The following is a 23,608-nucleotide window of genomic DNA, read 5'->3' on the forward strand; positions in this document are numbered from 1 at the left end:
GACTTGACCGACAGTCGGCACCGGAGCTGAGAGTGTCGCTGCCCTCCGTTTCCATCATTTTGAGACTGCGTTTGTAAAGTTTACATCCTGTTGCTCCTGTGTTGCTCTGTGAACATGACGCAGCTAAAAAGAAAGCGCGGTAATCGACTGACAAAATACGAGTCGACTGCGGCTCTTCTTGACTGATGACTCGAGTCGTCGGCTTTGCTTCGTTTTATGTGGTCGCAAACTAATTGGGTTCAACAATATTGATCAAATTAAGCCGAAGACCCTATTTAGTAACCACAGAGCAGATTGGATCCATCCATCAGGCTGACTGGAGATAAAGCTGTTCACCTCAACTGACACCCAGGAAAAACAAAGCTGCGACACACACATTGTTATCTGCCTGTGTGTCTTCTACCTGCTGGATGAAACTTTACTTACATCCTGGTAAAATAAACGTTTTCCTGCCGTTAAACTGAAGCCGCATCACACAGGTGTTCACTGCAGATTCTCAGGTTTTGGTTCATCATTCAGTCTCTTTAAGCTCTGCTGCTGTTCTGTGACGCAGCCTGCATGTTAACACGTTCTGTGTTAGCATTAATCTGAAAGCACTAATGCTAACACAATGTAAAATTGCTAATAAGCATTATGTGTAGCATGACAACAAGTTATCGTACTCGGATAATCGGATCGAGTCGCTATTTCATCTCTTCGTTCATTCAGTCTGACATTGTGTTCAGGTTAGAGGATTTCTTGTGGAAGCGGTTGCTCAGAGTTGATTAAAGAAATCAGACGATTGAAGAGTTATTATTTCTGTTGCTCGACTTACATCAACCTGTTCGGCTACAAACATTTCATCCACACCTGTCCGTCCCTGTTTGTCATGGATGTATGCTGTCTACCTGTGCAGGAAGATGACATAACCAGTCTTCATCCTGCCTACAAAGTTCTGACTAGTCGATTTTTCGATTAACTGAAATAGCCTTTAACGCGAGACCTCTTTGAATCGCTGATAAAAATCTGAGATGTGGGTGGCGAACCAGGCCGAAGTTATTATGCTAACTGAATACATTTTAACATGCTAAATGTCACATGTTAACATCCATTTAAAAAAAGATGACATTTGCGTAAAATAATGGTCTTAAAGTTAACATGTAAGCATTGCTAGCAAGATAATGTTGGCAGAGCTTTGACCTGAATGCTAACTATAGTATGCTAATGTGCTAGTAAGTAATGGTTCAAACATTCGGTCACTAATCAAAAGAAAACAGAAGATAATGCTGGTACAACTTCCCTGCAGATTAAGTGAAGGAGCTTTAGAGTGGGCTTCAAACTCTCTGAGCTCGACATGCTTTTGAAGACTGACTGGCTGTAAAATGGAGGTTTCATATTCTGATACAAGCTTTGTTCCAGGATCTGTTACAGAATCGAATGCCTGAAGATATTTTAACAACGTGTTTAGTTTACAAGCACGTCAGTGAAAAGGAAACATGATTCATTAAAAATGTTTTGACCACATCATGATATAGTTTGACAGCGTACAGACAACGATGCTGTACAGTAAAACCTAAACTTCATGAATCAGGGGCTGAGCAGTGCCTCCAGGCTGGAGAGAGGTTGGATATTTGCTCTGCTGCTGCTTCTGCTCCGAGAAAAACAACCTGAAACAGCATTTGGAATTGAACTGAATCATTTATTATTGTTGTTGCAGCAGCCAATGTAATTTTTTTTACCAGGAATATAAAAGACAACGAACCGAAAGAGAAGAAGAGGCAGCAGGACGACCTGAGAGACGAGCAGCACCGATCAGCACCACCACCAAAACAAATTTATCATCGACAGAGAAATGAGAGGCGACTCTGCTCCCGAGGCTTCCAGCCCCTCCTCATGTCCCACATGCTGACACAAACAAGTGACTTTATTGCATTTGTGTCAAACTTATGAGATTGCAGCACAAAAAAAGCCCTCAGCTTGGCAAAGAAATTGTACTCGATTTCAGTCTCATACATTTCATAAATAGGTTTTTGCTGTCTTCGATCAACTAACAGATCAGCTCACAAAATCGGACAGCTGGCAGAAAACACAACAAGCCATAAAAATGCACTTTTGGCACAAACCTCCAGACAGATGCTCCGCCACTCACGATGCCAAACACGATATGTTTGGCAGGAGTTTTATCAGCTGTGATTCAGTCACATTATCTGTGTTAAACTCTTAACGCACTTAATCAAAAAGCATCAGTTTGTCTAAACCTCAGCCATTTTTAGGCTTTTAATGAGGACAAAGACACCACGAGAGATCACATTACCCCCTTTTAGTCTCCTACGCGGTCTGCCTAACTGTTTTACAATCAATCTTAAAAGTGTACTGCCATTGTTTACTGTTCGCTGGGGGACTGAGCCTTAGCTGTCCCAGAATTCATTTATCACGTTAATATAAAATGAATCTGCCGGAGACTTTGTTATTTGAGATTATGTTGGTTTTATTTATTTGGTTTTGTTTTATTTATTCAGTAAAAACAAGTTATCATATTTATATATCAGCACTTCTGTCACATCTGCTGTTATAATTAACGTCAAATTGTACAAAACTTAAAACAACAAATTAAAATAAAATTGAACTCCTGGTCTGCCTGAACGTCCTGAATAACAAACTTATCACAATATTTATTCTTTTAATTTAAAAAATTAAAAACGGCCTATTTGTAAGAACTGAATTTTAAACATTCTAAGGGTTCACACTTGAAAAAGAACACATTTTTCAGGACTTTACTTTGATTTCAGTGGATAGTTTAACATCTGTGGTGTAATTTCACTAGAACCAGGTTGGTGTTCAGTCCTCAGTCAGCAGACTAGCGTTAGCTGGACTCATCCGGTGATTTCTATTCATGTCGGAGGTCATCATGCGTAAGATGACACTTACATATTAATCCTGTGTGAATCAATATCCCATTAAACTGGTTGTAATTCTTTATTTTGAATTATTCATTTACTTTGTCATGCTTCGGTCTTCTAACCTCAGCTCCTGTGGAGGCTGCAGAGTAAATGACTCCACAGACCTTCTCCAGCATCGAATTCAGCTCCTCTGCTCAGTTTTTCTTTTGGCTGTTATGGTTTTATAAATGATCATCGCTGAGATTTGGTCAGTAAATATGACCGAAATACAGACCTTCTTTTTGCTGCATGAAACATGGAGAGTAAAGTCCTAAATCACAAGAGATCCAGATCCAGGTACTATACATCCAGAATAAATTGGGCATATAGAAAGTTATAGTTGGGAAACATAATTTTTAGTTGCTACAGCATGTGAGAGCTACCCCAGCTTATAGCCTTAATGTAAAAGATGTAAAAGAAAATGAAATAAATACAAATAAGTAAATTGTCTCAAAAGTACAATCAGATGATTTATGTTGGATGTTAAGATTTATAGATTTAACAGGACAGATGTTTTAAAAATAAATCCGGTCAGAGGAACAACACATCTTTCACCAGACAGCTCATTTAGGTCCCTGCAATAAACACCAGACCCCATTAAAACCAGTAGCAAATAAGCTCCTCCCACAAACAGCTAAACCCTCCAACCAGCAGCCAGAAATAAAAATTAAAAAAAAAAACCTCACAGCCCCGTCCGCCCGCTTTAAACGCACCAAACCAAGCGCACCAACACCAGAGGGAGGAAGCAAGAAAACCCCAAAAATCCAGAGAAAGAAAGACCGAAGAGAGGCGAAAGGAATAAAAGTAAATAAAGACGTCCTCCACTCTGTGCTGTAACTGGCCTATGGACGGGACGGAGGGACTGCTGGTTCAAACAAGCCCTGCAAAGACAGAAACACACACATTAACACACTCATGCACTGCTAGCTTAAAGTACAACACCAAAACATACAGCAGGATAAACTGTGAAACTCTGAGACACACTGACGTCCACTGAGACACTCGCAGATACACTGAGACAGTCTGAGATGCACTGAAATACTGAGATACTCTGAGGAAACATTTGATAATCTGAGATAAAGTGAGATACATTAAAGATACACTGAGATTATACTCTGGGATAAAGATATATATATATATATATATCTATATATATATGACGGTGTAGTCCCTCATTCGTCCAGGAATGCTCTGTCGTAGAAAAGGTCGTAGTCATCTGGACACTGTTTTCAGAATCACGACGTTTCGGCTCCCATCCGGAAGTCATTCTCAATTGTGAAAATGGTCTGAGAACTCAGAAATTTAAGATACTCTGTGTCGCTTAAGCCCCGCCCTCAGGGAGGAGTCTTCCTGAGTGTCTGCTGTTTACCTGCCTAGTTTCACCTGAGACTGACGACCTTTTGTTTCCATGACGGCCCAGTAATCAGTAATCAGGCCTATTGTTTTCTGGCTGCATCTACCTCATCACTGTTAAGTACCTGATTAGCATGTGATTAGCGTGACCATGGTGCTATTAGCACTGAAACCTTTTCTACGATTATATATATATAAATAAATAAATAAATAAAAGATATGCTGTGATACTCTGAGACACACTGAGATACTATGAAATAGACTGATTTGGTCTCTGAGGTAAACTGATATACTCTCAGATATTCTAAGATGAATTCAGACACTCTCAGATCCTTTAAGATGAACTGAAATGCACTGAGATGCTTTGAGATATTCTGAGAAACTAAGGCAGATACTTTGGGATAAACTGCGATAATATAAATTGAGATACTCTGAGACATACTGGGACAGTTTGAGATAAACTGAGGCACGCTGAGATATACTGAAATACTCTGAGATACACTCAGAGATTGAGATAAAGTGAGAAACTCAGACACACATTGAGATTCTCTGACAGACTTTGTCCAACAGAGTGTATCAGCCTGTATTTATATGCTTCGTGTGAACAAGGCGTAAGAAAAATATATTTGTATTTGTGACTGTGTGTGTGTTGAGACATGAGGCGACCCACTTAAAAGTAGTTTGAGGTGTTAAAAACCAGAAAACACCGACAGCTGAGCCGCGCTAACGACTCGTGCGTTAACGGGACGGTCCACATGCTATCTGGGTTAACGCACGACTGCCTCTGCGTCACCTGACTGCTGCTGAAGTGCCTTAGAGCAACACACTCGACAAACAAACATGGCGTATGACGGCACACTAGCAGCATTAGACTGTCTCTCTGACTGTGTTTGGACACGTGTGGAGCAACTCATCTGGAAAAGCGCTTGAAGATTTGGTTCACACACACACACACACACACACACACTGACGGAGGAAGGTGCTGTCACAGTTGTTTAACGCTCTCATGGATCAAGTGACGTGAATAAACACAGACACAAGCTGCCCATACTAATGAGAGGGAGAACGACAGACACTTCAGCTTAAATCGTGTTGAAGCTGAAGTGTTTAAAGCACCAGTCTGGTGTTATTAAATCATTTTCTTATTGTCAACAAATCTCACGTTCAGACCCAAACCAACAACACGTCGGTCCGCCTCTCAGTGCCGTCTCACTTCCTGTCTGTGGCTCTCAGCTGCGAGCCCATTGGTTCCCGCTGAAGACGTAAATCTTTAAAAACACAAATATATAGTTTCATGTTTAAAAAGTCTTTCAGGCTGCTCGCTGTAGTTTTTTTATCAAACCAACAGGAGGAAACAGTGCGTCTGTTGGGGACTATTTCCAGCGGCGGATGAATCCACATGTGGTGCTGTAGTGAGTGTTTGGGGCAGCAGGACGGTGTGTGTGGGGCGGAGTCAGAATAAACTACAGTGTGTGTGTTCGTGGTGATGGAGGAACATGTCGGTGCAGCAGAGCGGCTCGCTGATGTGTTTTAACAGTTTCTGGACGACGACGGAGGAAGAAGATCAAGCTTTGGATTTTTTAGACTTTTTAAAAGAAAAGATCCCGTCTTAACTTGGTGTCCAACCTCGAGGCTGTCCAAGTTTTTGTGGCCCCCTGATTGGATAATCTATGTGTAAATATGGAACTGTTGCGATGCTTATATACATGAAATATTTATATGAAATAAACCAGTAGATATACTAAAATAAAAGCCGTCTTTAAAAATGTAATTCAGGTTATTTTCACTCTGATGTATTATCGTCTTCACTTTAACATCAAGGCTGAGTTTTCTGGTTTTCAGTGTAAATGCAGCCACAGAGAGCGAGAGAGAGAGAGAGCGAGCTTGGCCAGAGCTGAAAAGACAACGCTAATTGCAGAGTCACTGACTGCTATTTGGCAGGAAACCACTGAATACACACACACACACACACACACACACACACACACACACACACACACAAGCTGTTTTTGTGTGTGTTTACTAACCAACAAACAGACCTCTCTCTCTCTCTTCCAACATGGCAGATGGGAACAGGAATCAGTTGAAGTTGAAGGAGTCAACTCAGAGCCAACACACACACACACACACACACACACACACACACACACAGCAGCCTATGTGTGTGTGTTCTTAATGAGTGTTAAGAGGACCTTGAAGATCTGTAAAGTAAGACGTGAACTGATTTCCCTGCATCAGTGCATCTTTAACAGCTGCCAGACGATCGAAATATATTTGAACTGATCCATATTATTAATATTGAGCTCAATCAAATTGTGACCCTTGGTGTATTTTAACCAACTGCACCGCGGCAACAAACACTTTGAAAGATGAAAGAAAATTTCATGATTGCAAATTCAGCGCAGCAACTACAGATTATTTCCATTATTATTATTATTATTATTATTATTCAATTTTCAATGAATCTGTTGATTATTTTGTCAATAAACTGATTAACCATCATGTTGCTCAGTGTTTTAATACTTGAAATCGCTTTGGATATTCTTATTATTTCTTTAACTTGTTACTTTGACAGAAAAATGTAATGAGAACTATTTAAAGAGTTTGAGAAAATAATCTTTACACACGGTCGACTTACTAAACTACTAACTGAGGTCAAGAACGAACTTTCACACTCGAAATTTAAGCCACTTTGTGAGGCAGAGCAAATCTATCTTTTATTTGGGACAATATAAATACTGGACCTGACCCTGGATCAACACAAAGTCAAATGACTCGTTCGGGGTAAAAAAAAAAAAAACATTACTGGGAAATTACTAGTATCTATAAACATTAATATCATGATTTATAAGCAGCTGAAGTTAATGTAAATAAAGCCGCAGACGAGATGGAAGAACAGACTGAGAGAGGAGGAACATTTTATGAAGAGTAGAAGAAGATGGGGCAGGCTGTGCTGCATTATGAGGTACTGATAAATCAAACTGTAATTGTTTATAGGTAGTGTGTGTGTGTGTGTGTGTGTGTGTGTGTGTGTGTGTGTGTGTGTGTGTGTGTGTGTGTGAGGCTGCCAGCAGCAAAGTTAATGAGTTGGTTTTAGCCAAAACGCTGCCAGAAGCTCCATTAACCCGACTACTGCGGAGTCCAGCAGAGAAGAAACTCCAGTTACAGCCGATCATTTATCAATAAAGCATAACAGTTATGAGAGGCTACAGTGCTACAAGCGCCCCCTACAGGCTGCAGCGTTCATTACAGCCACACTGTGAACAAACCTCTATTCTTACGAGCCATGAGGCACATTTTTACTTTTTCATTCCTCAGCAGACAGACGAGGCGAAGAGCAGCAACTACAGAAGCAGTGAAGTAGAGAAAAAAGCGTTTAAAGTCAGTGTTGTCTCGGCTTTTCTTAAGAAAATAAACTTTATTTTGATTATTGACAGTCTAAGCTTGCAGGAATTAAATGTATCTCTGCTTTGCTAGATGTCTGTCTGCCCGACTACCATCAATGTATCAATATTGAAATGAATGTAATAAATTAATTTACCATTTAATACATATAAGTACGTGATTTAAAGGGTAGCTTAACCACCAAATCACATGAAACGCTGAGACGGCAGCTATTGAGATCTGCTTCCTTTAGGAGGAGTTTTCTCCATCATGAATTGATTTAGCTGCTGCCTCCTTTAGTTATGGAAGAACATACTGAATAACCAAAATGGCAGTTCATCAAAATGGATGTTTTTCCACTTACAGATAACAGCTAGGGAAAAATCACTAACTAAACGCCGCTTTGATACAGCCCTCTTCAGCTGTCCCGTCAGCGGCCTTTGCGTGTTTTTTGTAGTTACCGCAGATTTAAAAGGCTGAGTCGCACATTATCAGGGTGCGAGTGTTGCACGTCCATTATAAACCCAAAATAAAGTCTTTCCTTTCATTAACTCACTTTGTGATTTAGCGACAACGAAAAGGTTTGCACTGGAGAGAGCTTATAGATCACAAAATACAAATAAAATTATTGATGATGATGGGAATGTTGTCTTGTCACTGTGTACAATCATTACAGGCATCAGAAACAGTCTTGGTGGTATCTCCACCACCTTTAAAGTGTAGGAATGCAGTTCAGCTCCATCCCTACAGCCAGCAGAGCAACAGAGCCTCCATAACACTCTGGCACGCACGAACACGAACGGCTTTATCAGTAGTGGAGGTAAAACTGTACATTTTGTCTTAATGACGGGGCTAATCGGGAATACCCACATCAAATTTCATGGAAATCTGAGCCGTAGTTGAGGTATTTTGACACGGACGACAGTGCTGGATGGACTGACGGACGTCTCGGTCCTGAGAGCAGAAATCCTGAATGTTTTGCTGAACCTGAGAAATAAAGGGCCGATCCGCTCTAACTGGGTGTCGTGTGGGTGCAGGTTGTGTTTGGACTGACGGAGGAGTGTTGTGTTGTTTCTTCCTCTTCGGAGACGTTTGGCGTTTACGTTGCAGGAAGATTGAGAGTGAAAAGGATCAGTTTGAACTCCTGACAGAGTGGAGCTGCTCGTGACGCTCTTCGTGTTTTATCCGTTTGGTTGTTGCACCCTGAGAGCAGAACGTTTTGTATGTGTGTCTGTGTTACTGACCTTTGGCCTGCTCCAGGTCAGGGTTCAGCTCCTGCTCCGATTGGTTGGGAGGTCTGTAGGGCGGGGGCTGTCTCAGAGGGGGCGGGGCTGCACCTGGTTGCTGTAGAGGTGGAAACAAACAAACAAACAAACTGGGTCACTGTCTGTGGAATATATCAAAAGATGAGGAGTCAAACTATTAGTGAGTATTTTTAGTTTGTGTCACACTGAGAGAGGGATGAGTACAGTCAGTCCAATGAGCTGAGGCTGTGCTGCCCTCTGCTGGAGTCTACAGGACTCACAGTTTGATGTTAATAGAAAGGTTAGACTTCCAAAAACAATGTCAGCCTGTTTTTTTTTAGTCGGTGAAGAAAAAAGAGAAAGAAGAGGAGAGAGAGGAGATGTTGTGACATATATCCGTCTTCCCACAGGAGCTCATGGAGTTGGTGTGTTTTTGGATTTTTGGAGTAGAAAAACGTACAACTTTTACAGTTAAATAAAAAACCCCGTGTCTCTCGAACACGTAACCCAAATGTGAGGTAATTCCAGTTCTTACCGGAGACGCCGCTCTCTGTGCTTTGTGTTTATTGTAGCTGGAAGCTGTTAGAGACACAGGCTGAAACACACACACACACAGACTGTGAGACTCAAGTGTGTACCAGATTTACATTATATGTTTGTCTGTTGGGGAGGTGGGGTGATTTCAACATTGCCTGCTCTGGTCAGTGATTTGAATCCTGTCCGGAAGCTCGTATGTGGGGGACACTTCTCTCTCCCCCACAGTTACCTCCTGTTTCTCTGACCCGCTGGTCCTCTCGTCGATTAAATCCCGGAGCGACGCCCTTGTATTTTTTCTAATCAGTTCAGTGTGAATTTGACTTTTGTGTGAAAGTAGAGGAAGTCCAAAATGTTGTTGCTAATCTGATAAATGGAAACATGTTAACACCAACATACAGGCGTACGATGGAACAAATTAAGGCCGTCAGGAGAGCAAGACCCCGTAAAAGCTCATCAGATGTGCTGTCAGCTACAGATAGGTACTATTATTCTCTTTACAGCCCCCGTTTTTTAGCCTGTATCTGTTCACATTTAGGCAAACTGTCCCATTAAAGCCGAACCAGCAGTCAGCAGCTCCTGTCTGCAGTGGACCCGTGGACGGACAGACAGCTGTCTCTGGATCACTGTGAGACTGAAGGAAACTTAGAAACAGCAGGATTCTCAGGCAGGTTCTGCAGCCGCTTTCTTCTCTGGCGTCTCAGCTGGTTTCTGGAGGTTTATTCTGGACGGACGTCAGAGACGATGACGTCCTCTGGAAGTGCGAGTCACACTGAACGATTCGATGTGTGCATGTTTCATGTCTGTGAGTTCAGATCTGACGGAGTTACGACTCTGAGAAGGAGTGCGATGTTTGACTCAGATTCACCTCCTGCAGTGTCGTTGCCTCCCCTTCAGCTCTCCGGCCCCCCCGGGGAGGCTTTTGTTTCTCTTTAGTCTTTGTCCTGCTGAACGTCCATGTCTGATACAGACCAGATCCCGTCATTTCACCAGGGTTAAAATTCTGTCCGGAACAATGAGTTAAATTACAGACGAGTACAGATTCATTCCCCTTCTTCAGCTCAACTCAAATAAAACTGAAATCCTTGTTATTGGGCCCCGACACGTCACTAAACCAACACTGCCATCTACTGGCAACCTGTCGCAACACATCAAGCCTGTTGCAGGAAACCTTGGTGTCCTGTTTGATAGCAATTTATGTTTTGAGCAACATATCACTAAGCTTGTCCAATCAGGTTTCTATCACCTCAGAAACATTGCAAAAATCCGATCTATTTTAAATCTTAGTGATGCAGAAACTGTTGTACATGCTTTTATCTCCTCACGCCTCGATTACTGTAACAGCCTGTTCACTCGTCTTAATCTAAAAACTCTGACAGACTGCAGACTGTACAGGACTCAGCTGCTCGGCTGTAAACCGGGACCCAGAGGTGCGACCACATCACAGCTGGTTCAGCCTCTTTACATCGGCTCCCTGTTGGTTTCAGGATTGACTTTAAGATCTTGTTGATTACTTTTAAGGCTCTTCATGGCTCCAGACTGTATTTTAGACCTTGTAATCCCTTATGAACCTTCACGTAGTCTGAGATCTTCGGGCAGGGGTCTCCTGTCTGTTCCTGAGTCCAGGATGGAAACTAAGGGGGACAGAGCTTTGGCCATCAGGGCCCCGAGGCTCTGGATCAACCTGCCCGAAGACATCAGGCTGTCTGAGTCAGAGTCTTCGTTTAAGTCTCGTCTCAAAACACATTTTTATCAGAAAGCAGATCCTGATTTTACCTGAACTGGCTGCTTATTTTATTTCATCATTCTCTGTGGTGTTTAATTTCTCTTGTTGTGAAGCACTTTGTACTTTGTTTTGATAAGTGCTGTATAAATAAAGTTTTATTATTATATTATTATATATTCCCCACCTCCCCCTGCGATGTTAACCCCGTCTGAACGGGGCTTTAGTGAGTGTGTTCGTACCCGTGGAGTAGCTGACAGGCTCTGGACGACGAAGACGACGGGACTCGGAGCTGATTTGATGGCACTGACCGCCTCTTCATGACTGGCGGCTTGTAGGTCAACACCTGACACCTGCACACACACACACACACACACACACACACACACACACACACACACACACACACACACACACACACACACACGAAGAGACAGTGAAGAGATAGGAAGCCAAACACTTTGTCCCCTGTCTCAGGTGTGACGCTGTACACAGAGCGACCTGTTCTAAAGGAAATAAAACATCCATCAAATCTAAAGCATCACGTTTCTCCTCTGAAGGCTCTTTTATCGTTCAACACTTATTTCACTACTAAATAAGTTTTAAAATGCATAATTTCAGGATTTAGATGAGATTCCAGACAATGACAAGTTCTTTTGTCGGGTTATATTCCTACTAACAAACATATCTGCACAAGCTGTAGGCAAGGGACAGGATTTTGGTTTCACAACAATTCTGGTTTCCGTTTGTAGTCCGAGTAGTATCGACCAGCCATGTTTGAGCGGCCTTTGGTTGCACGCAGGTAAACAGTCGGTGTGGAGAGCAAAAGAGGCGGAACGCGTTGGCCGAAAGGCAACCCTGGAAACCCATCGGCTGTCGTCTGACGGTGACTTAGCTTTTTATCAATCTCTGAACCCTAGAGATGAACTTTTTATTAGCTTTTTTTTTTTATTTGATGAATATTAAAATCACACCATGTTTCTGAAAAAGGTGAGTCTCTTGTCCTTCACCTGGGGAACAGTGGCGGGATTCAACACTGCTGGGACATAAAGGCCTAACAGCAGGCTCTTTAACTCTCCATCTGAGGATTTTTCCCTCGATGGTTTTCAGTGACACCGACAGGTGAGTTCAGTTTATATTCAGAGTGACACCAGAAGCGCATGCATGTACTGTAGCTGTCGACCCAGGTATTAGACCCAGCCCTACCTCCAGAATCTTGTCTCCGGTCTTCAGACACTGAGTTTTGGCAGCAGGACTGTTTGGCAAAACCTGTTTGATGAAGATTCCCTTCAGCTCCTCTCCGTTCCTCAGACGCTTGATGACATGACGACCTCCCACGATGCTCAGACCCAAAGACTGACCCTCCTCAGGCCACACCTCCACCCTGCAGGGCAGAAAGACTGTTTGTTACCCCCATATACTGCCCCCAACGCTCAGAAAGGCACATATCACCACTAAAACACCAAACGTGGGATAGAAACACATTAATAATCCTTCATATTTCTGGAGATCCATCTCAGTCATGACACCACTCGGTGACACAGCCTTGGTGGCCTGAATACAGCGGGGGGCCATTTTGAAGATAGCGGCCCATTAGGACGACACGTGAGGCCAAATATTTCCGATACAGAGTCGGGATTTCTGGCACAACTTCAGACTTTTCAACCTGTGAAGAGCTCAAAACTCCAGAACAACGTCACTGTGAGACCTGTGCGTTTCAGCTTGTGGCCTTCGTCGGCGCCCTCATAAAACACATAACAAAGAACATTTAAATAGGTTAAAAATTGTTAAAAGGTCTATGTGTGGGTGCCCCATTGGCTGATATGTGTGCATATATGATTGGTTGTCTTTTATATTTTAACCTTTTAAATATATATTTTTTTATTTAAATGTCCTTTCTGATGTGTTTATGAGGAGCCCGATGAAGGCCACAAGCCGAAACGTGCAGGTCAGACAAAGTTGCTTGATATACTACAAGTGCTGCTGGAGTTTTGACCTCTTTCGGATATTTTTGATGTATATATTTTTGAATGCTTGTCGCCCCAGCATTGAGATGGAACTCAGTTTTACTCTCAAAACGGCCCCTGCTGTCTTCATTAAGCATCTGGCTAAAAAAGACTTGCCGTTCGTGACAAGCTGGAACCCGCCTTTAAGGCTTCAAAGTCCTCAAACACCTGCTGGATTTCATGTCAAAAGCTCAAGATGTTTGGTCGCCTCGTTCAAAAATTCCACCGAGGCTTTGAGGTAAAACACTGAGCAAGAATCTGGAACCATTTGAGCCTGAAAAGATGGCTTCTCTGGAAAAACTGACCCAATCTGGATCACTGGGAGGATTTGTACAACTGCATCACACACACACACACCTGCTGAAATGCCATGTCAGTTATGTGTGTGTGTGTGTGTCTTACCTGCGGGGGGGTCCCCAGTGACTGAAGGCAGGAGTTTCCTCTCCCTCCCCCTCCTCTCTCTCAGGAAGATCACTGTGAACACACACACAGTTAGCTACAGGTTTCTGCAGTGGTTGTTGTAACTAGCTGGAGTTGTGAAGCAGGTCTCCTACCTGTGGCCTTCTCTGATTGGTAGAGAGGCTCCTGCCTGGCTCCGCCTCTTCCTTCTCTCTGTGTCAATCATCCTGACAGACCTCCACAGAAAGAAAACAGAGGACGTCTCACTCATCAAACTCACAGCAAAACAACTTCTTGTGTTTTTAATCTCTCAAACTTCCTGTCTCGTCACGTTCACGACGGAAATATCAGAACTGGGAACAGAATGAATGAATGAGCCAACAAGATGGGAAATATAATTTGGAAAAGTAAGTTCATCTTTATTAACCTCATAGTCATATTGTTCAGACTCAGAGATCCCAAAGCTTCCAAAGATATCAAATCTGTCAGGCTGAATATTAGGGAAACCAATCAGATTGTGCAGCCATAAAAAATATGGCAAAAACAAAATGTGGGAAAATGAGTGATTAAAAACCTTAAAAATAAAGATAATAAATAAAGATGTGTCAGTATTAAGACTTTTGCCAGTGAAATTCAGATCATTTTACAAATTAAAATGGAACAGTGATCTTTAATTTATTCATCAAGGAAAAACCAGACTGATGTCAGCGAATCAGATGGCTGCTTGAAACACATACAGTACCAGCATACTATAACAACTGTAACCAGAAGAGGGCGACAGAGGACCGTGAAAGCACCAGGAACAGAGGAGGAGACGGAGAGGAGGTGAGGGAGGAGGACAAGGACAACAAATATGAGGCGATGGAGGAAAAGTAAGAGCGGATGATTTTATAGGTGAAGAGACAGAGGAGGAAGAGGAGAAGGTGATGATGGTGGCTGTGGAGGCGCAGTAGATACTGACTCTGTGTCGGTGTCGGTCAGAGTGAGTTCAGAGTCTGCTTCACTGTCTCTGGAGTCTGGAATACCTGCACACACACACACACACACACACACACACACACACACACACACAGTAAGTTAGTGCAGGACGTCAAACACACACCTGCTGCACTGTGTAGCGTCACGTCATTTGAAGCCTCGACCACAAAGCCGACACGTCACACAGACATAATTAATCTGCGGTCACAAAAAAGCATTCTTAACAAAATACTTTTCTGTGATCTGCAAATCAGTTATTTTGTCGTTGTAATCTGTTTGTATTATTGAAAATAACACAAAATGCTTGTTTTTAAATCAGATTTTCATCCTGATTGTTTGTTTATTTGGGGTAAATATTCTAAAACGCGAGGTCCACTTACTTACCGCAGCTATTAACAGCGCTTTCAACCACATCTCACGGTTTTCTTCAGTGAATGGAGCTTGTGACCTGAGCACAGGACTTGGCTCGCCGAAGAAGGGTGTGGGATAGGGTTGAAAGCTCGGGGAATAGTTAGGCACGATGTGTGTCCAAGTCGAGAATGAATCTACACACTCAGTTTTATTTTAATTACTTGTATTTTTTGTCTTTGTAAATCCATATCACATAAATTTAGGTTCTTTTAGTTGGATATTTAAATTTTAGTTCTTGTGTATTGTGAAGTATTTTATTTATGTATGTATTTTAAAACCACCAGAATATCACCTTCACCCTTTTCACTGTGAAAAACTGTATGATTTTAAAAAGATTCAGGTTCTCTTTCTCACCCAGAATCAGGTTTCCGACAGACACGATGCTTTCATGGTCTGATATCTGCAGGTCTTCCTCCTCTCTGTCTCTGAGCTCCTCCTGCTTCTCTCTTCTCCAAGTCTGGGAGGAAAAAACAGTCAAACAATAACTAAAAATCACAAAAAAATGTCATATTAAATTGCAATATTGGAGAATTGAATGGTACCAATGCTTTACTGTTTCTCAAATAAAGGCGAAGTCAAAATATTAACAATGTGGTATAATGTCTCACGTCATACTCACCACTGTGCTCACAACACTTCCTGTATACATTTAAAATTAAAAGCCCTCTAACATTTCAGTGGACAGAATCCATTCATTTCCTAACAACGCTTTTATTGTGAAACATTTGCAGGATTGTGTTGTGGAAATTTGACTTTCACGGTTCCCATACGGTACTTCAAATGTAGCTACCGCCATCTTGAGGCACTTGTATGTTACTACAAAATACAGCTCGGCTGGGACATTAACGCCCGCAGCGACCAAACTGCAACAATAACACTTTAGATGAGTAATCAAGAACAACAAAGTGTTGAAAATAGCACAAATACAGCTTATTGTCGAATTTATTACATTAAATGGAAATATACATTATGCTTAGTTGGCAGCACATCAAATAACCGACACCAGGTGTTTATCCACCCTTGTTTTTTTCCTGCGGCCTGTATTAGAGACCCGGCTTTTAATTCAGGAAATAAGGTATCAAATATAAAACAAACAGGGAAATTAGAAATTAAAGGTCTGTCTCTAATATGGTTCTCTCTGCAGTTGAGGTAAATAAAGGCCACAATTTATAGTATATTATCGCTTTACATTTGTCTACATGCAGAGCTCCACGCCCTCACCTCCTCTGCTCCTCTGGACCGGCCGGAGGAGGTAAGCTTCCACTCCTCCCATGAAGGAGGAGGTTTCCTGGGGAGGGAGCCTGTGCTCTCCTCGACTTTCTCCTGCGTCTTCACCTCCTCCTCCTCCTCCTCCTCCTTCTCTCCCTCCACCTCCTCGTCCACAATCATCTCCCTGCCCTCCACCACAGGCAGGAGGTCAGAGATCAGAGAGGAGGAGGTGTAGCGAGGCAGACCACCATCCAGGATCAGCTCCGGCTCATCTTCCTCTTCTTCTTGTCGAAGGTCTTCTGGCAGGATGGAGCCGTCACCGAAACCCTGAAACAAAACACAACAGTGGAACAACAGTAAGAAGGTCAAAGGTCACAGCAGCAAGACAGTGGCTTAAAAATAATGATGAAGAAGATGAAGGAACACAAGCGAGAGCTGACCTGAAGGGTAAAATGCTCTTCAAAAAGCCCAAAGTAAAAAAGTTTAGAATAAAGTTTCAATTGAAGTTTTGAATCAATAAATCCTAAAATCGAGTTCTTCCAGATCAAACGGGAAGATGTAGGTAATAACTAATTCAATTTGATGACAACTTGTGTGTCTTTCAGCAGAATCACACTGTGAAGATAATAATGTAATTACCAAAGACAGACTTTTGGTATTTTAAATGTTAAGGTGTAGTATTCGACGTTATCAGAGCTGTGTTTGATGTTTTGGTCCACTGACAACATTTTAATATATTGTTAAAATCCACTATATGAGATGTTGTAAGGGGCAGAATAATAAAGTCCTGGACTTATTTCTGTCGTGGTCGCTGGTGCTTCCATAGTCCACCACTCTTTATTAAAGATTAATAAGACAGGGATTCAATGTCTGTCAGAAAGATATATTAGAAAATAAGAACTAAAAATAACAAGAAAATGTAATCATAGGAGCAATCGATATGTTATTTTTAGGAAGGACACTCGTTAGAAAGTATGAGACATCAAAGGTTGTAAGATAATGTAAAAAAAAAAAATGCAAGTATCAATTAATTAACAAGACTAAGAGTCTACAGTCATGGTAGCAGCTCTGTGAGGCTGGACTCAGCACAGCAGTGCTTTGGGCTAAATGCTAACATCAGCATGCTAACATGCTCACTGTCCTCTAACAGGCTGATGTTTAGCATGTGTAATGTTCACCATGTTCACCATCTTAGTTTAGCGTATTAGCATGCTAACATTAGCTAATTAGCAGTAAATAAAGCACAGCTGAGGCTGATGGGAACGCCATCAGCTCTGCAGGTGTTTGGTCAGAAACCAAAGTGTTGGACGCGCTAACATGTCGACCTGATGGTGGCGCTAGATGGAAAGTCAGAGGATCAGCAGAGTTATTACAGTTCATGAACGATGAAGCACGTTTCATCGCAATCCATCTGATAGTTGTTGAGATCCAACGTGCAGAAAAGAGTCTGTACTATCTTAGACTTTAAAGATTTAAATATGCTACACTGGATCTGGTGTTACGACTATGCGTTTCCTCACCTTCTTAAAATAATCTGTAAAAGCAGCTGGAGCACTTCCACGTAAAATACCACAACCCATATTCAAGTGAATATGACGAGCTCAGTCCGGCTAAGAGCCAGCGAACACTGACACCCGCCAACGTGACTCTCGCCAGTTTGTTTTGTGCTACTTTAAAACACCAATTTGATATATTTGAAAGATGACTTTTAATATACAGGCCAACCATGTGAATCAATGTTCACTATCCCACGTCAAACACTGGGTTTGTGTGTAAAAAGGGGCCTTCTTCTTCTTCCAAATACTTTAAATTTAAATCTGGAAAACACGAAGAACATTACTTTGATACTGAGGCAGAGGAGATCTGAGAACTAAATTTGGGACAAAGTCAAAAAGATAAAAAGAAAATCCATTCTGTCACTCATCAGTCCAGTGGGTCTGGGTCTTTATATTTTTTGGACAACCTGAAAAGACTCATTAAATCAGTCAAACTGTAGGATCCTGTCTGCCTTCAGCTCGTCTCCTCAGTGAAGAAACTCAACTGTAAAACCGCAGCTCACACTAAATCTAAAACTTGACTTACTTTGAACATTAGCCTTCATCTCTGAACACATAAAGGTTTTCTCCAACTCCCCAAAGAGCCTTCCTCAGCAGATACTGAGGGGATATCCTGTTCTTAACATTACGATGCAGACATTAGTCCGCGCTGGGAAATATTAATGACAACACTTAGGCTAATTTCCATCGACGAAGCCTCATCGTCAAGGACTCTGTTCCTCTTCTTTTAATTTGGGCCTGGGAAGCCGGCCCATCACGGCCATATAATGGAGGTGAGGAGCAGACGGAGGCAGCGGCAGAGAGCTCATAACGCTAACAGGATGTTCTGCAGACTGATGTGTATTGGCCGTGACTGCCTGGCCTCATATTCATAAGATTTAAAGACGCTGTCATTTAATATCTCTGCCATTAGGCGATGAGGACAGCAGAGATGACGAGTCGGCTGGTTCAGACTCTCTGCAGAGCGTCACAGTGCGCAGCGTGCCGCTTCCGCCGTGGGTTCGAACTCACAAACTACACTGCCTGTAGGGCTGAAGGATACATGCAAGATCATGTAGCTCTCAAACAGACTGCTTAGTGATCTGGACTTCTTTTACTGCACAAGTGGCATCTACTGTCCAAGTATTAAAATGTCGATAAATGATAATTGGTGATTAGTTGTGCCTGGTTATGTTTTAGACTCAATCTGCACCTGAGTCTGGATTATTTGGTTCTTCGAAGCTGGTTTAAAATTCATCTGGACCTGTTGTCAGAGCAACAAGTCCTTAAGCCCAAACCTGCAAAGGTGCAGCTTATTGACAGGCAGCTGGATCAGGACCTGGATCAGGACCAAGACGTTTCAGGGTGAACCCCAAACAAATACAAACGGCTGCTGTCTTAGATTTATAATGAAAGAGTGTTGATATAATAACGAGTTTAAAAGATAACATGCAGGTTACTGAGAAAACATAGTATGTTGATGCAATTATCACAATTTCATTTCCATAATGAAGAGTTACCGTTACTTATACATGATCAAATATCCAACAAAATACAAGTTTGTACGTTAAAAAAGAACCGATCCAAATGTAGTTTGAGAAACTGAGCAAAAAGATTCTGACTCTTAAAAGACCAAAGGAGCCAGAACACGTGGCTTTCAAAAGGCATATTTATGACACCGATGGCTTTAGAGGTATTTTATCATGAACTGAAGTGACGGACAAGTGGACACTTTGACCTGTTGGTGGCACTAAATGAAAAGTCAGAGGATCACAAAAGTCATTATTAATGGGGAACATGAACGTTTGAGCCAGTAGTTGGTGAGATATTTCAGTCTGGACCAAAGTGTCGAACCAACCAACCACCATTACCATCCAGAGTTAAACAGTTTTGCGTTGCTTTGGCAGAAATCAGTTTAAAGCGGGAAATCTGATCATGTGTTTGCATCATAGTTTACACGAGTTGCCTTAAGCTGTCACTCTAAATCCCCAGATATACGTTTTCCCTGTACTTTCTATCACACTTTTCATCCAGTAACATGGTTAATATTTTGGACTGACGGGGGAGAGGACAGACTTCAGCACCTGTGTGTAAACTGCCTACATACGGCCATTTATAAGAAAGTTAGTTTCCTTTTTGTTCCATTTCGGTGTCATTCGGAGTCGGTGTCATTTTGAATACAACAATACACAGCCATCACTGATGATGTCTTTGTCATGCCAATTCACAAACTTGAAGAACCTTTCAGAAATCTGGATCAGGCTTTAAACGTCAACATTAAATCAGGTTTCTTCAGCTGAAATCAGCTGTGTTAAACACATGCCGTCGTCTGTTTAGAATTTAAAGAAGACATGAACGTTTCAGAAATCAGATGTCCAAAGTGGGTAATAATCAATAAAACCAACACAGTAACAGTGTCTGCAGCAGACGTTTCTTTTACAACAACCAGTGGCAGTAAAGTTGACGGTTGGTGTTACTGTGTTCTACCTCAGTGCTGTTTGCTGACAGTAAAGCTTGTTGTTATTTCTCCTGTAATCCCGTTCTAATCGGTCTGAACTGTGGTCGCAGCAGCTTTTTATCTGCACAAAGAAGATCAGAATAACGTGATCGCAGCCTGTAACTACAGCAGCAGCAGCTCATTCCCGCAGCCGTCTTCTACATACGACCTCTAAAAGTTAACGAGGAGTGGATGTGTAACGGGGTCTCTCTCTGGTCAGCGGGCTGGCGTGACAGAACGATCCCGCGGTGAAGTGACAGCGCCAACCCGGCTGTCTTTATGGAAACCCATCAGAGACCCGTGGGCTGTGAAAAACCCTCTTCAGCCAAATGGGCTGCATATAAAACAGGAAATAAAACAGCAGCGCAGAGGACGGCCGCAGCAGATACAGCAGGAGGACAGAAAGTAACACAGAGTACAGCAGAGTACACAGGTAAAGTGGTACTTCAGGTAAAACTGTAGAAATGATGCTGAAGACGGAACAGAGGAAGACGAGGAAGTCTGCTGATGATATTAATGGTACATTATGTTTAGTACAGAGTCAGAAAGACGACTTTTTTTATCTTGTGTGTTAAAAGTTAATGAGATCTTTATCTTGTCTGCAAAGCACATGGATTCTGATACAGATCTTGTGATACAGATGAGGTGAAGAACTTGTGCATACACTTTATTATCTCTTGTGTACAAGGTACGGCTCTTGTGCAAAAAAGGAAAATAACTTTGCGCACAAGATATTTCAAGACAGTTACAACGTATGCAAGTTAGCCACTTGTGCAAGATAATCACTTCACACGTAATTATCACAAATTATGTTGCACACAAAACATTATGTTGCACATTCAATTTACTGTTTTATCTTGTGTGCATAAAATAACGTGTTCCCACAAGATATCAGACCTTCATACAAAATGCACATAATAATTCACAAGAAGATAACTTGTACACACAAATAAATACCACCCACATCATCATCCTGTGCATTCAAGTTGTTAAGATCTATATCTTCTGTGCATTAGATAAGAATCTTAATAACTTGAGAGCGCAAAATAAGACTTCTGTACTAAACATTAAGATAAAAATGCACAAGATAATAATTTCTGTGCACACAATTAAAAAGAGAAACATTCCAGGAGTTCGATTTCAGATAACCAATCAAAGCCTTCGTCTCTTCAAACAGCTGTGTGGATATTTTGAACATATTTGAAATTAAACTGATTTCATGGGGTCTAAAAACATTCGTCCGTCAACTGAAATTACATTCGATGCAGATTTCCAGATGCAGAAAGGACACACTCTGCTAGCTTTGCCAAACAACGTACTGATGATTTACTGATTTTACTTTTACAGTAAAGCAAAGACAATAAACTGAAGAGAGGTTTTATTTAATGAACTATGAATAGTTGGATAAAAGCAGCAGGTGAGTTTTGTGGAGGATCATTTCTGTCCTCAACTCAACAGTGCTGCAGTAGTATTTACTGCGAGTACTGCAGTACTGAGTGTACTGATGCTGGAGGACCAAAGTGTCCTCAGAGTACCCCCCAACCCTCTCCGCCCCCCCGTCTCACTTAAGAGAGAGATGCTGCTGGTTGAGCTGATAGAGCACTTTATACCATCCAGCCATCCAGCTGAGTCAGCAGCTTCACAGAGACAGAGAGGAGGGAGAGGAGAGATTAAGGAGAGGAGAGAGAGGGTGAAAGAAGGTGAAAGAGAGGAGGAGATGAAAGAGGAGAGAGATGATAGAGAAAAGAGGTGAAAGAGAGAGGAGAGATGAAGGAACGAGAGAAAAGACGACAGAGGTGAGGTGATATAAAACACAGACAGACAGAAAGAAATCAGGACTTCCTGAAGAGAAACGTGCCTATAGAAACCCGGAGGCCCGACTGCAGATGATACACTGATTTATCACCAACACAAAGATTGTGCTTTCAGTCCCTTTTGTCCATCTGTAAGCAGAATATCACAAAAACTACTCAACAGATTTCATGGACAGTTCAGCTATGAGCCAAAGAAGAACGGCTGAGTTTTTGGTGCAGGAAGCACCACCACGTGGCCGTTTACAAGGCGATTAACTCTTTGGCTAAAAACTAGATTTTGGGGGTGCAGCCATCTACCTCTATAGGCAACACCTGTTTCCACCTGCACAGGCTTTCTGCCATTTTCTCACCACTGTTTCGCAAACTTCATCAAATCTTCGTTTTTGGATGACGCCAAAATATTCCATACTTCGCTTACTCTGTACTCCAATCGAACCTGCAGAGTTTCCCAACATTACAGCATGCACTTCCTGCTGCTGCTTCAGAATAAAACCCTTGAAAAAAGATGCATAAGATAATGTTTCCTTCTCTAAACTGAGTGAAAGTGACACTGGATGCTTCAGAGTCAGTATGTAACTGAGGAAAAGTGTATTGACATAGCTGATATTATTGGCTGGTTTCAGCTTATCACAGATATATCTGTATCGACGTGTATATCGGCTGGAAAACGGAAAAATTACGTCATTTAGAAACAGTGTCTCCATCACAGAGAGTGCAAGTTTATTTTGACAATGTCCCACTGACGGTAGCTCCTGGTGGTTCAGACGTTTACCCTGTAAGTAAATGGACTGTACTTGTATAGCGCCTTTCAATCATTCACACACCGAAGGCACAGCCCTCGAGAGCAATTTGGGCTTCAGTATCTTGCCCAAGGACACTTCGACATGCGGGCTGGGGGAAGCCGGGATCGAAACCGCAGACCTTTCCGATTAGTGACCCGCTCTACCTCCAAGCCACAGCCGCCCCATGCAACGTCCTTGGCTCGATTCTCCCCATGTTTCCAGTCTGTGTCTTCAAACTAACAGACAGAAGTAAAATCCCACATACATATCTTGCGTATATATGCATATATATTGGTACATATCTTGGCCACAATTCCTTGCTATTTGCTATTTCTTTGCTATCGTTTCCTTTTAGAACAAAACAGTAAAAGTACGTAAATGTTTTTCTTTACTAACTACCAATAAATGTATGTACTGTAGTGACTGACTGACTCTCTTGCTTGGCACCTCTCTTTTCATCTTTCTCTACTTTGAGGTGAAAAAACAAAAAGCTTATATCTGAATATATATATATATATATATATAAATAAAAGACACGAAAGCTCCTCACCATGCATGGAGGGCTCCATCCCAAATCCAGCACCCTGAGACTGTACGCTAGCCGTAAGGAAGGCGGCCGTGGACTAGTGAGTGTGAGAGCCACTATCCAGGATGAAACATCCAAGATCCACAAGTACATCCAAGATAAGGCCCCAACAGATGACGTGCTCAGGGAATGTCTCAGGCAATGGGGAACAGAAGAAGACGTGCTGGAGGAGGGACCATCATGGGAGGACAAACCCCTACACGGGATGTACCACCGGAACATAACTGAAGTGGCT

The 23,608-nt window shown here is 42.1% G+C and overlaps 1 protein-coding gene across 7 annotated transcripts in view; it reads right to left on the reverse strand.

Moving 5' to 3' along the window:
• The window catches only part of patj (PATJ crumbs cell polarity complex component), a 135,591-nt gene that overhangs the window by 66,533 nt on the left and 45,450 nt on the right, over nucleotides 1-23,608 (reverse strand). For 6 of the 7 annotated variants that reach the window (XM_044198943.1, XM_044198936.1, XM_044198939.1 and 3 more), the window contains 9 exons: nucleotides 16,172-16,486; nucleotides 15,305-15,407; nucleotides 14,523-14,586; nucleotides 13,717-13,797; nucleotides 13,565-13,636; nucleotides 12,363-12,540; nucleotides 11,399-11,509; nucleotides 9,435-9,494; nucleotides 8,900-8,999 (listed from right to left, as the gene is read on the reverse strand). In XM_044198943.1, coding sequence (XP_044054878.1) covers nucleotides 8,900-8,999; nucleotides 9,435-9,494; nucleotides 11,399-11,509; nucleotides 12,363-12,540; nucleotides 13,565-13,636; nucleotides 13,717-13,797; nucleotides 14,523-14,586; nucleotides 15,305-15,407; nucleotides 16,172-16,486 — 1,084 coding nt within the window. The remainder of the gene's footprint in view (nucleotides 1-8,899; nucleotides 9,000-9,434; nucleotides 9,495-11,398; nucleotides 11,510-12,362; nucleotides 12,541-13,564; nucleotides 13,637-13,716; nucleotides 13,798-14,522; nucleotides 14,587-15,304; nucleotides 15,408-16,171; nucleotides 16,487-23,608) is intronic. The other variant, XM_044198942.1, reaches the window with a different exon arrangement.

Source organism: Siniperca chuatsi, linkage group LG6, assembly GCF_020085105.1.
Source record: "Siniperca chuatsi isolate FFG_IHB_CAS linkage group LG6, ASM2008510v1, whole genome shotgun sequence".
NCBI classification, from domain to species: domain Eukaryota; kingdom Metazoa; phylum Chordata; class Actinopteri; order Centrarchiformes; family Sinipercidae; genus Siniperca; species Siniperca chuatsi.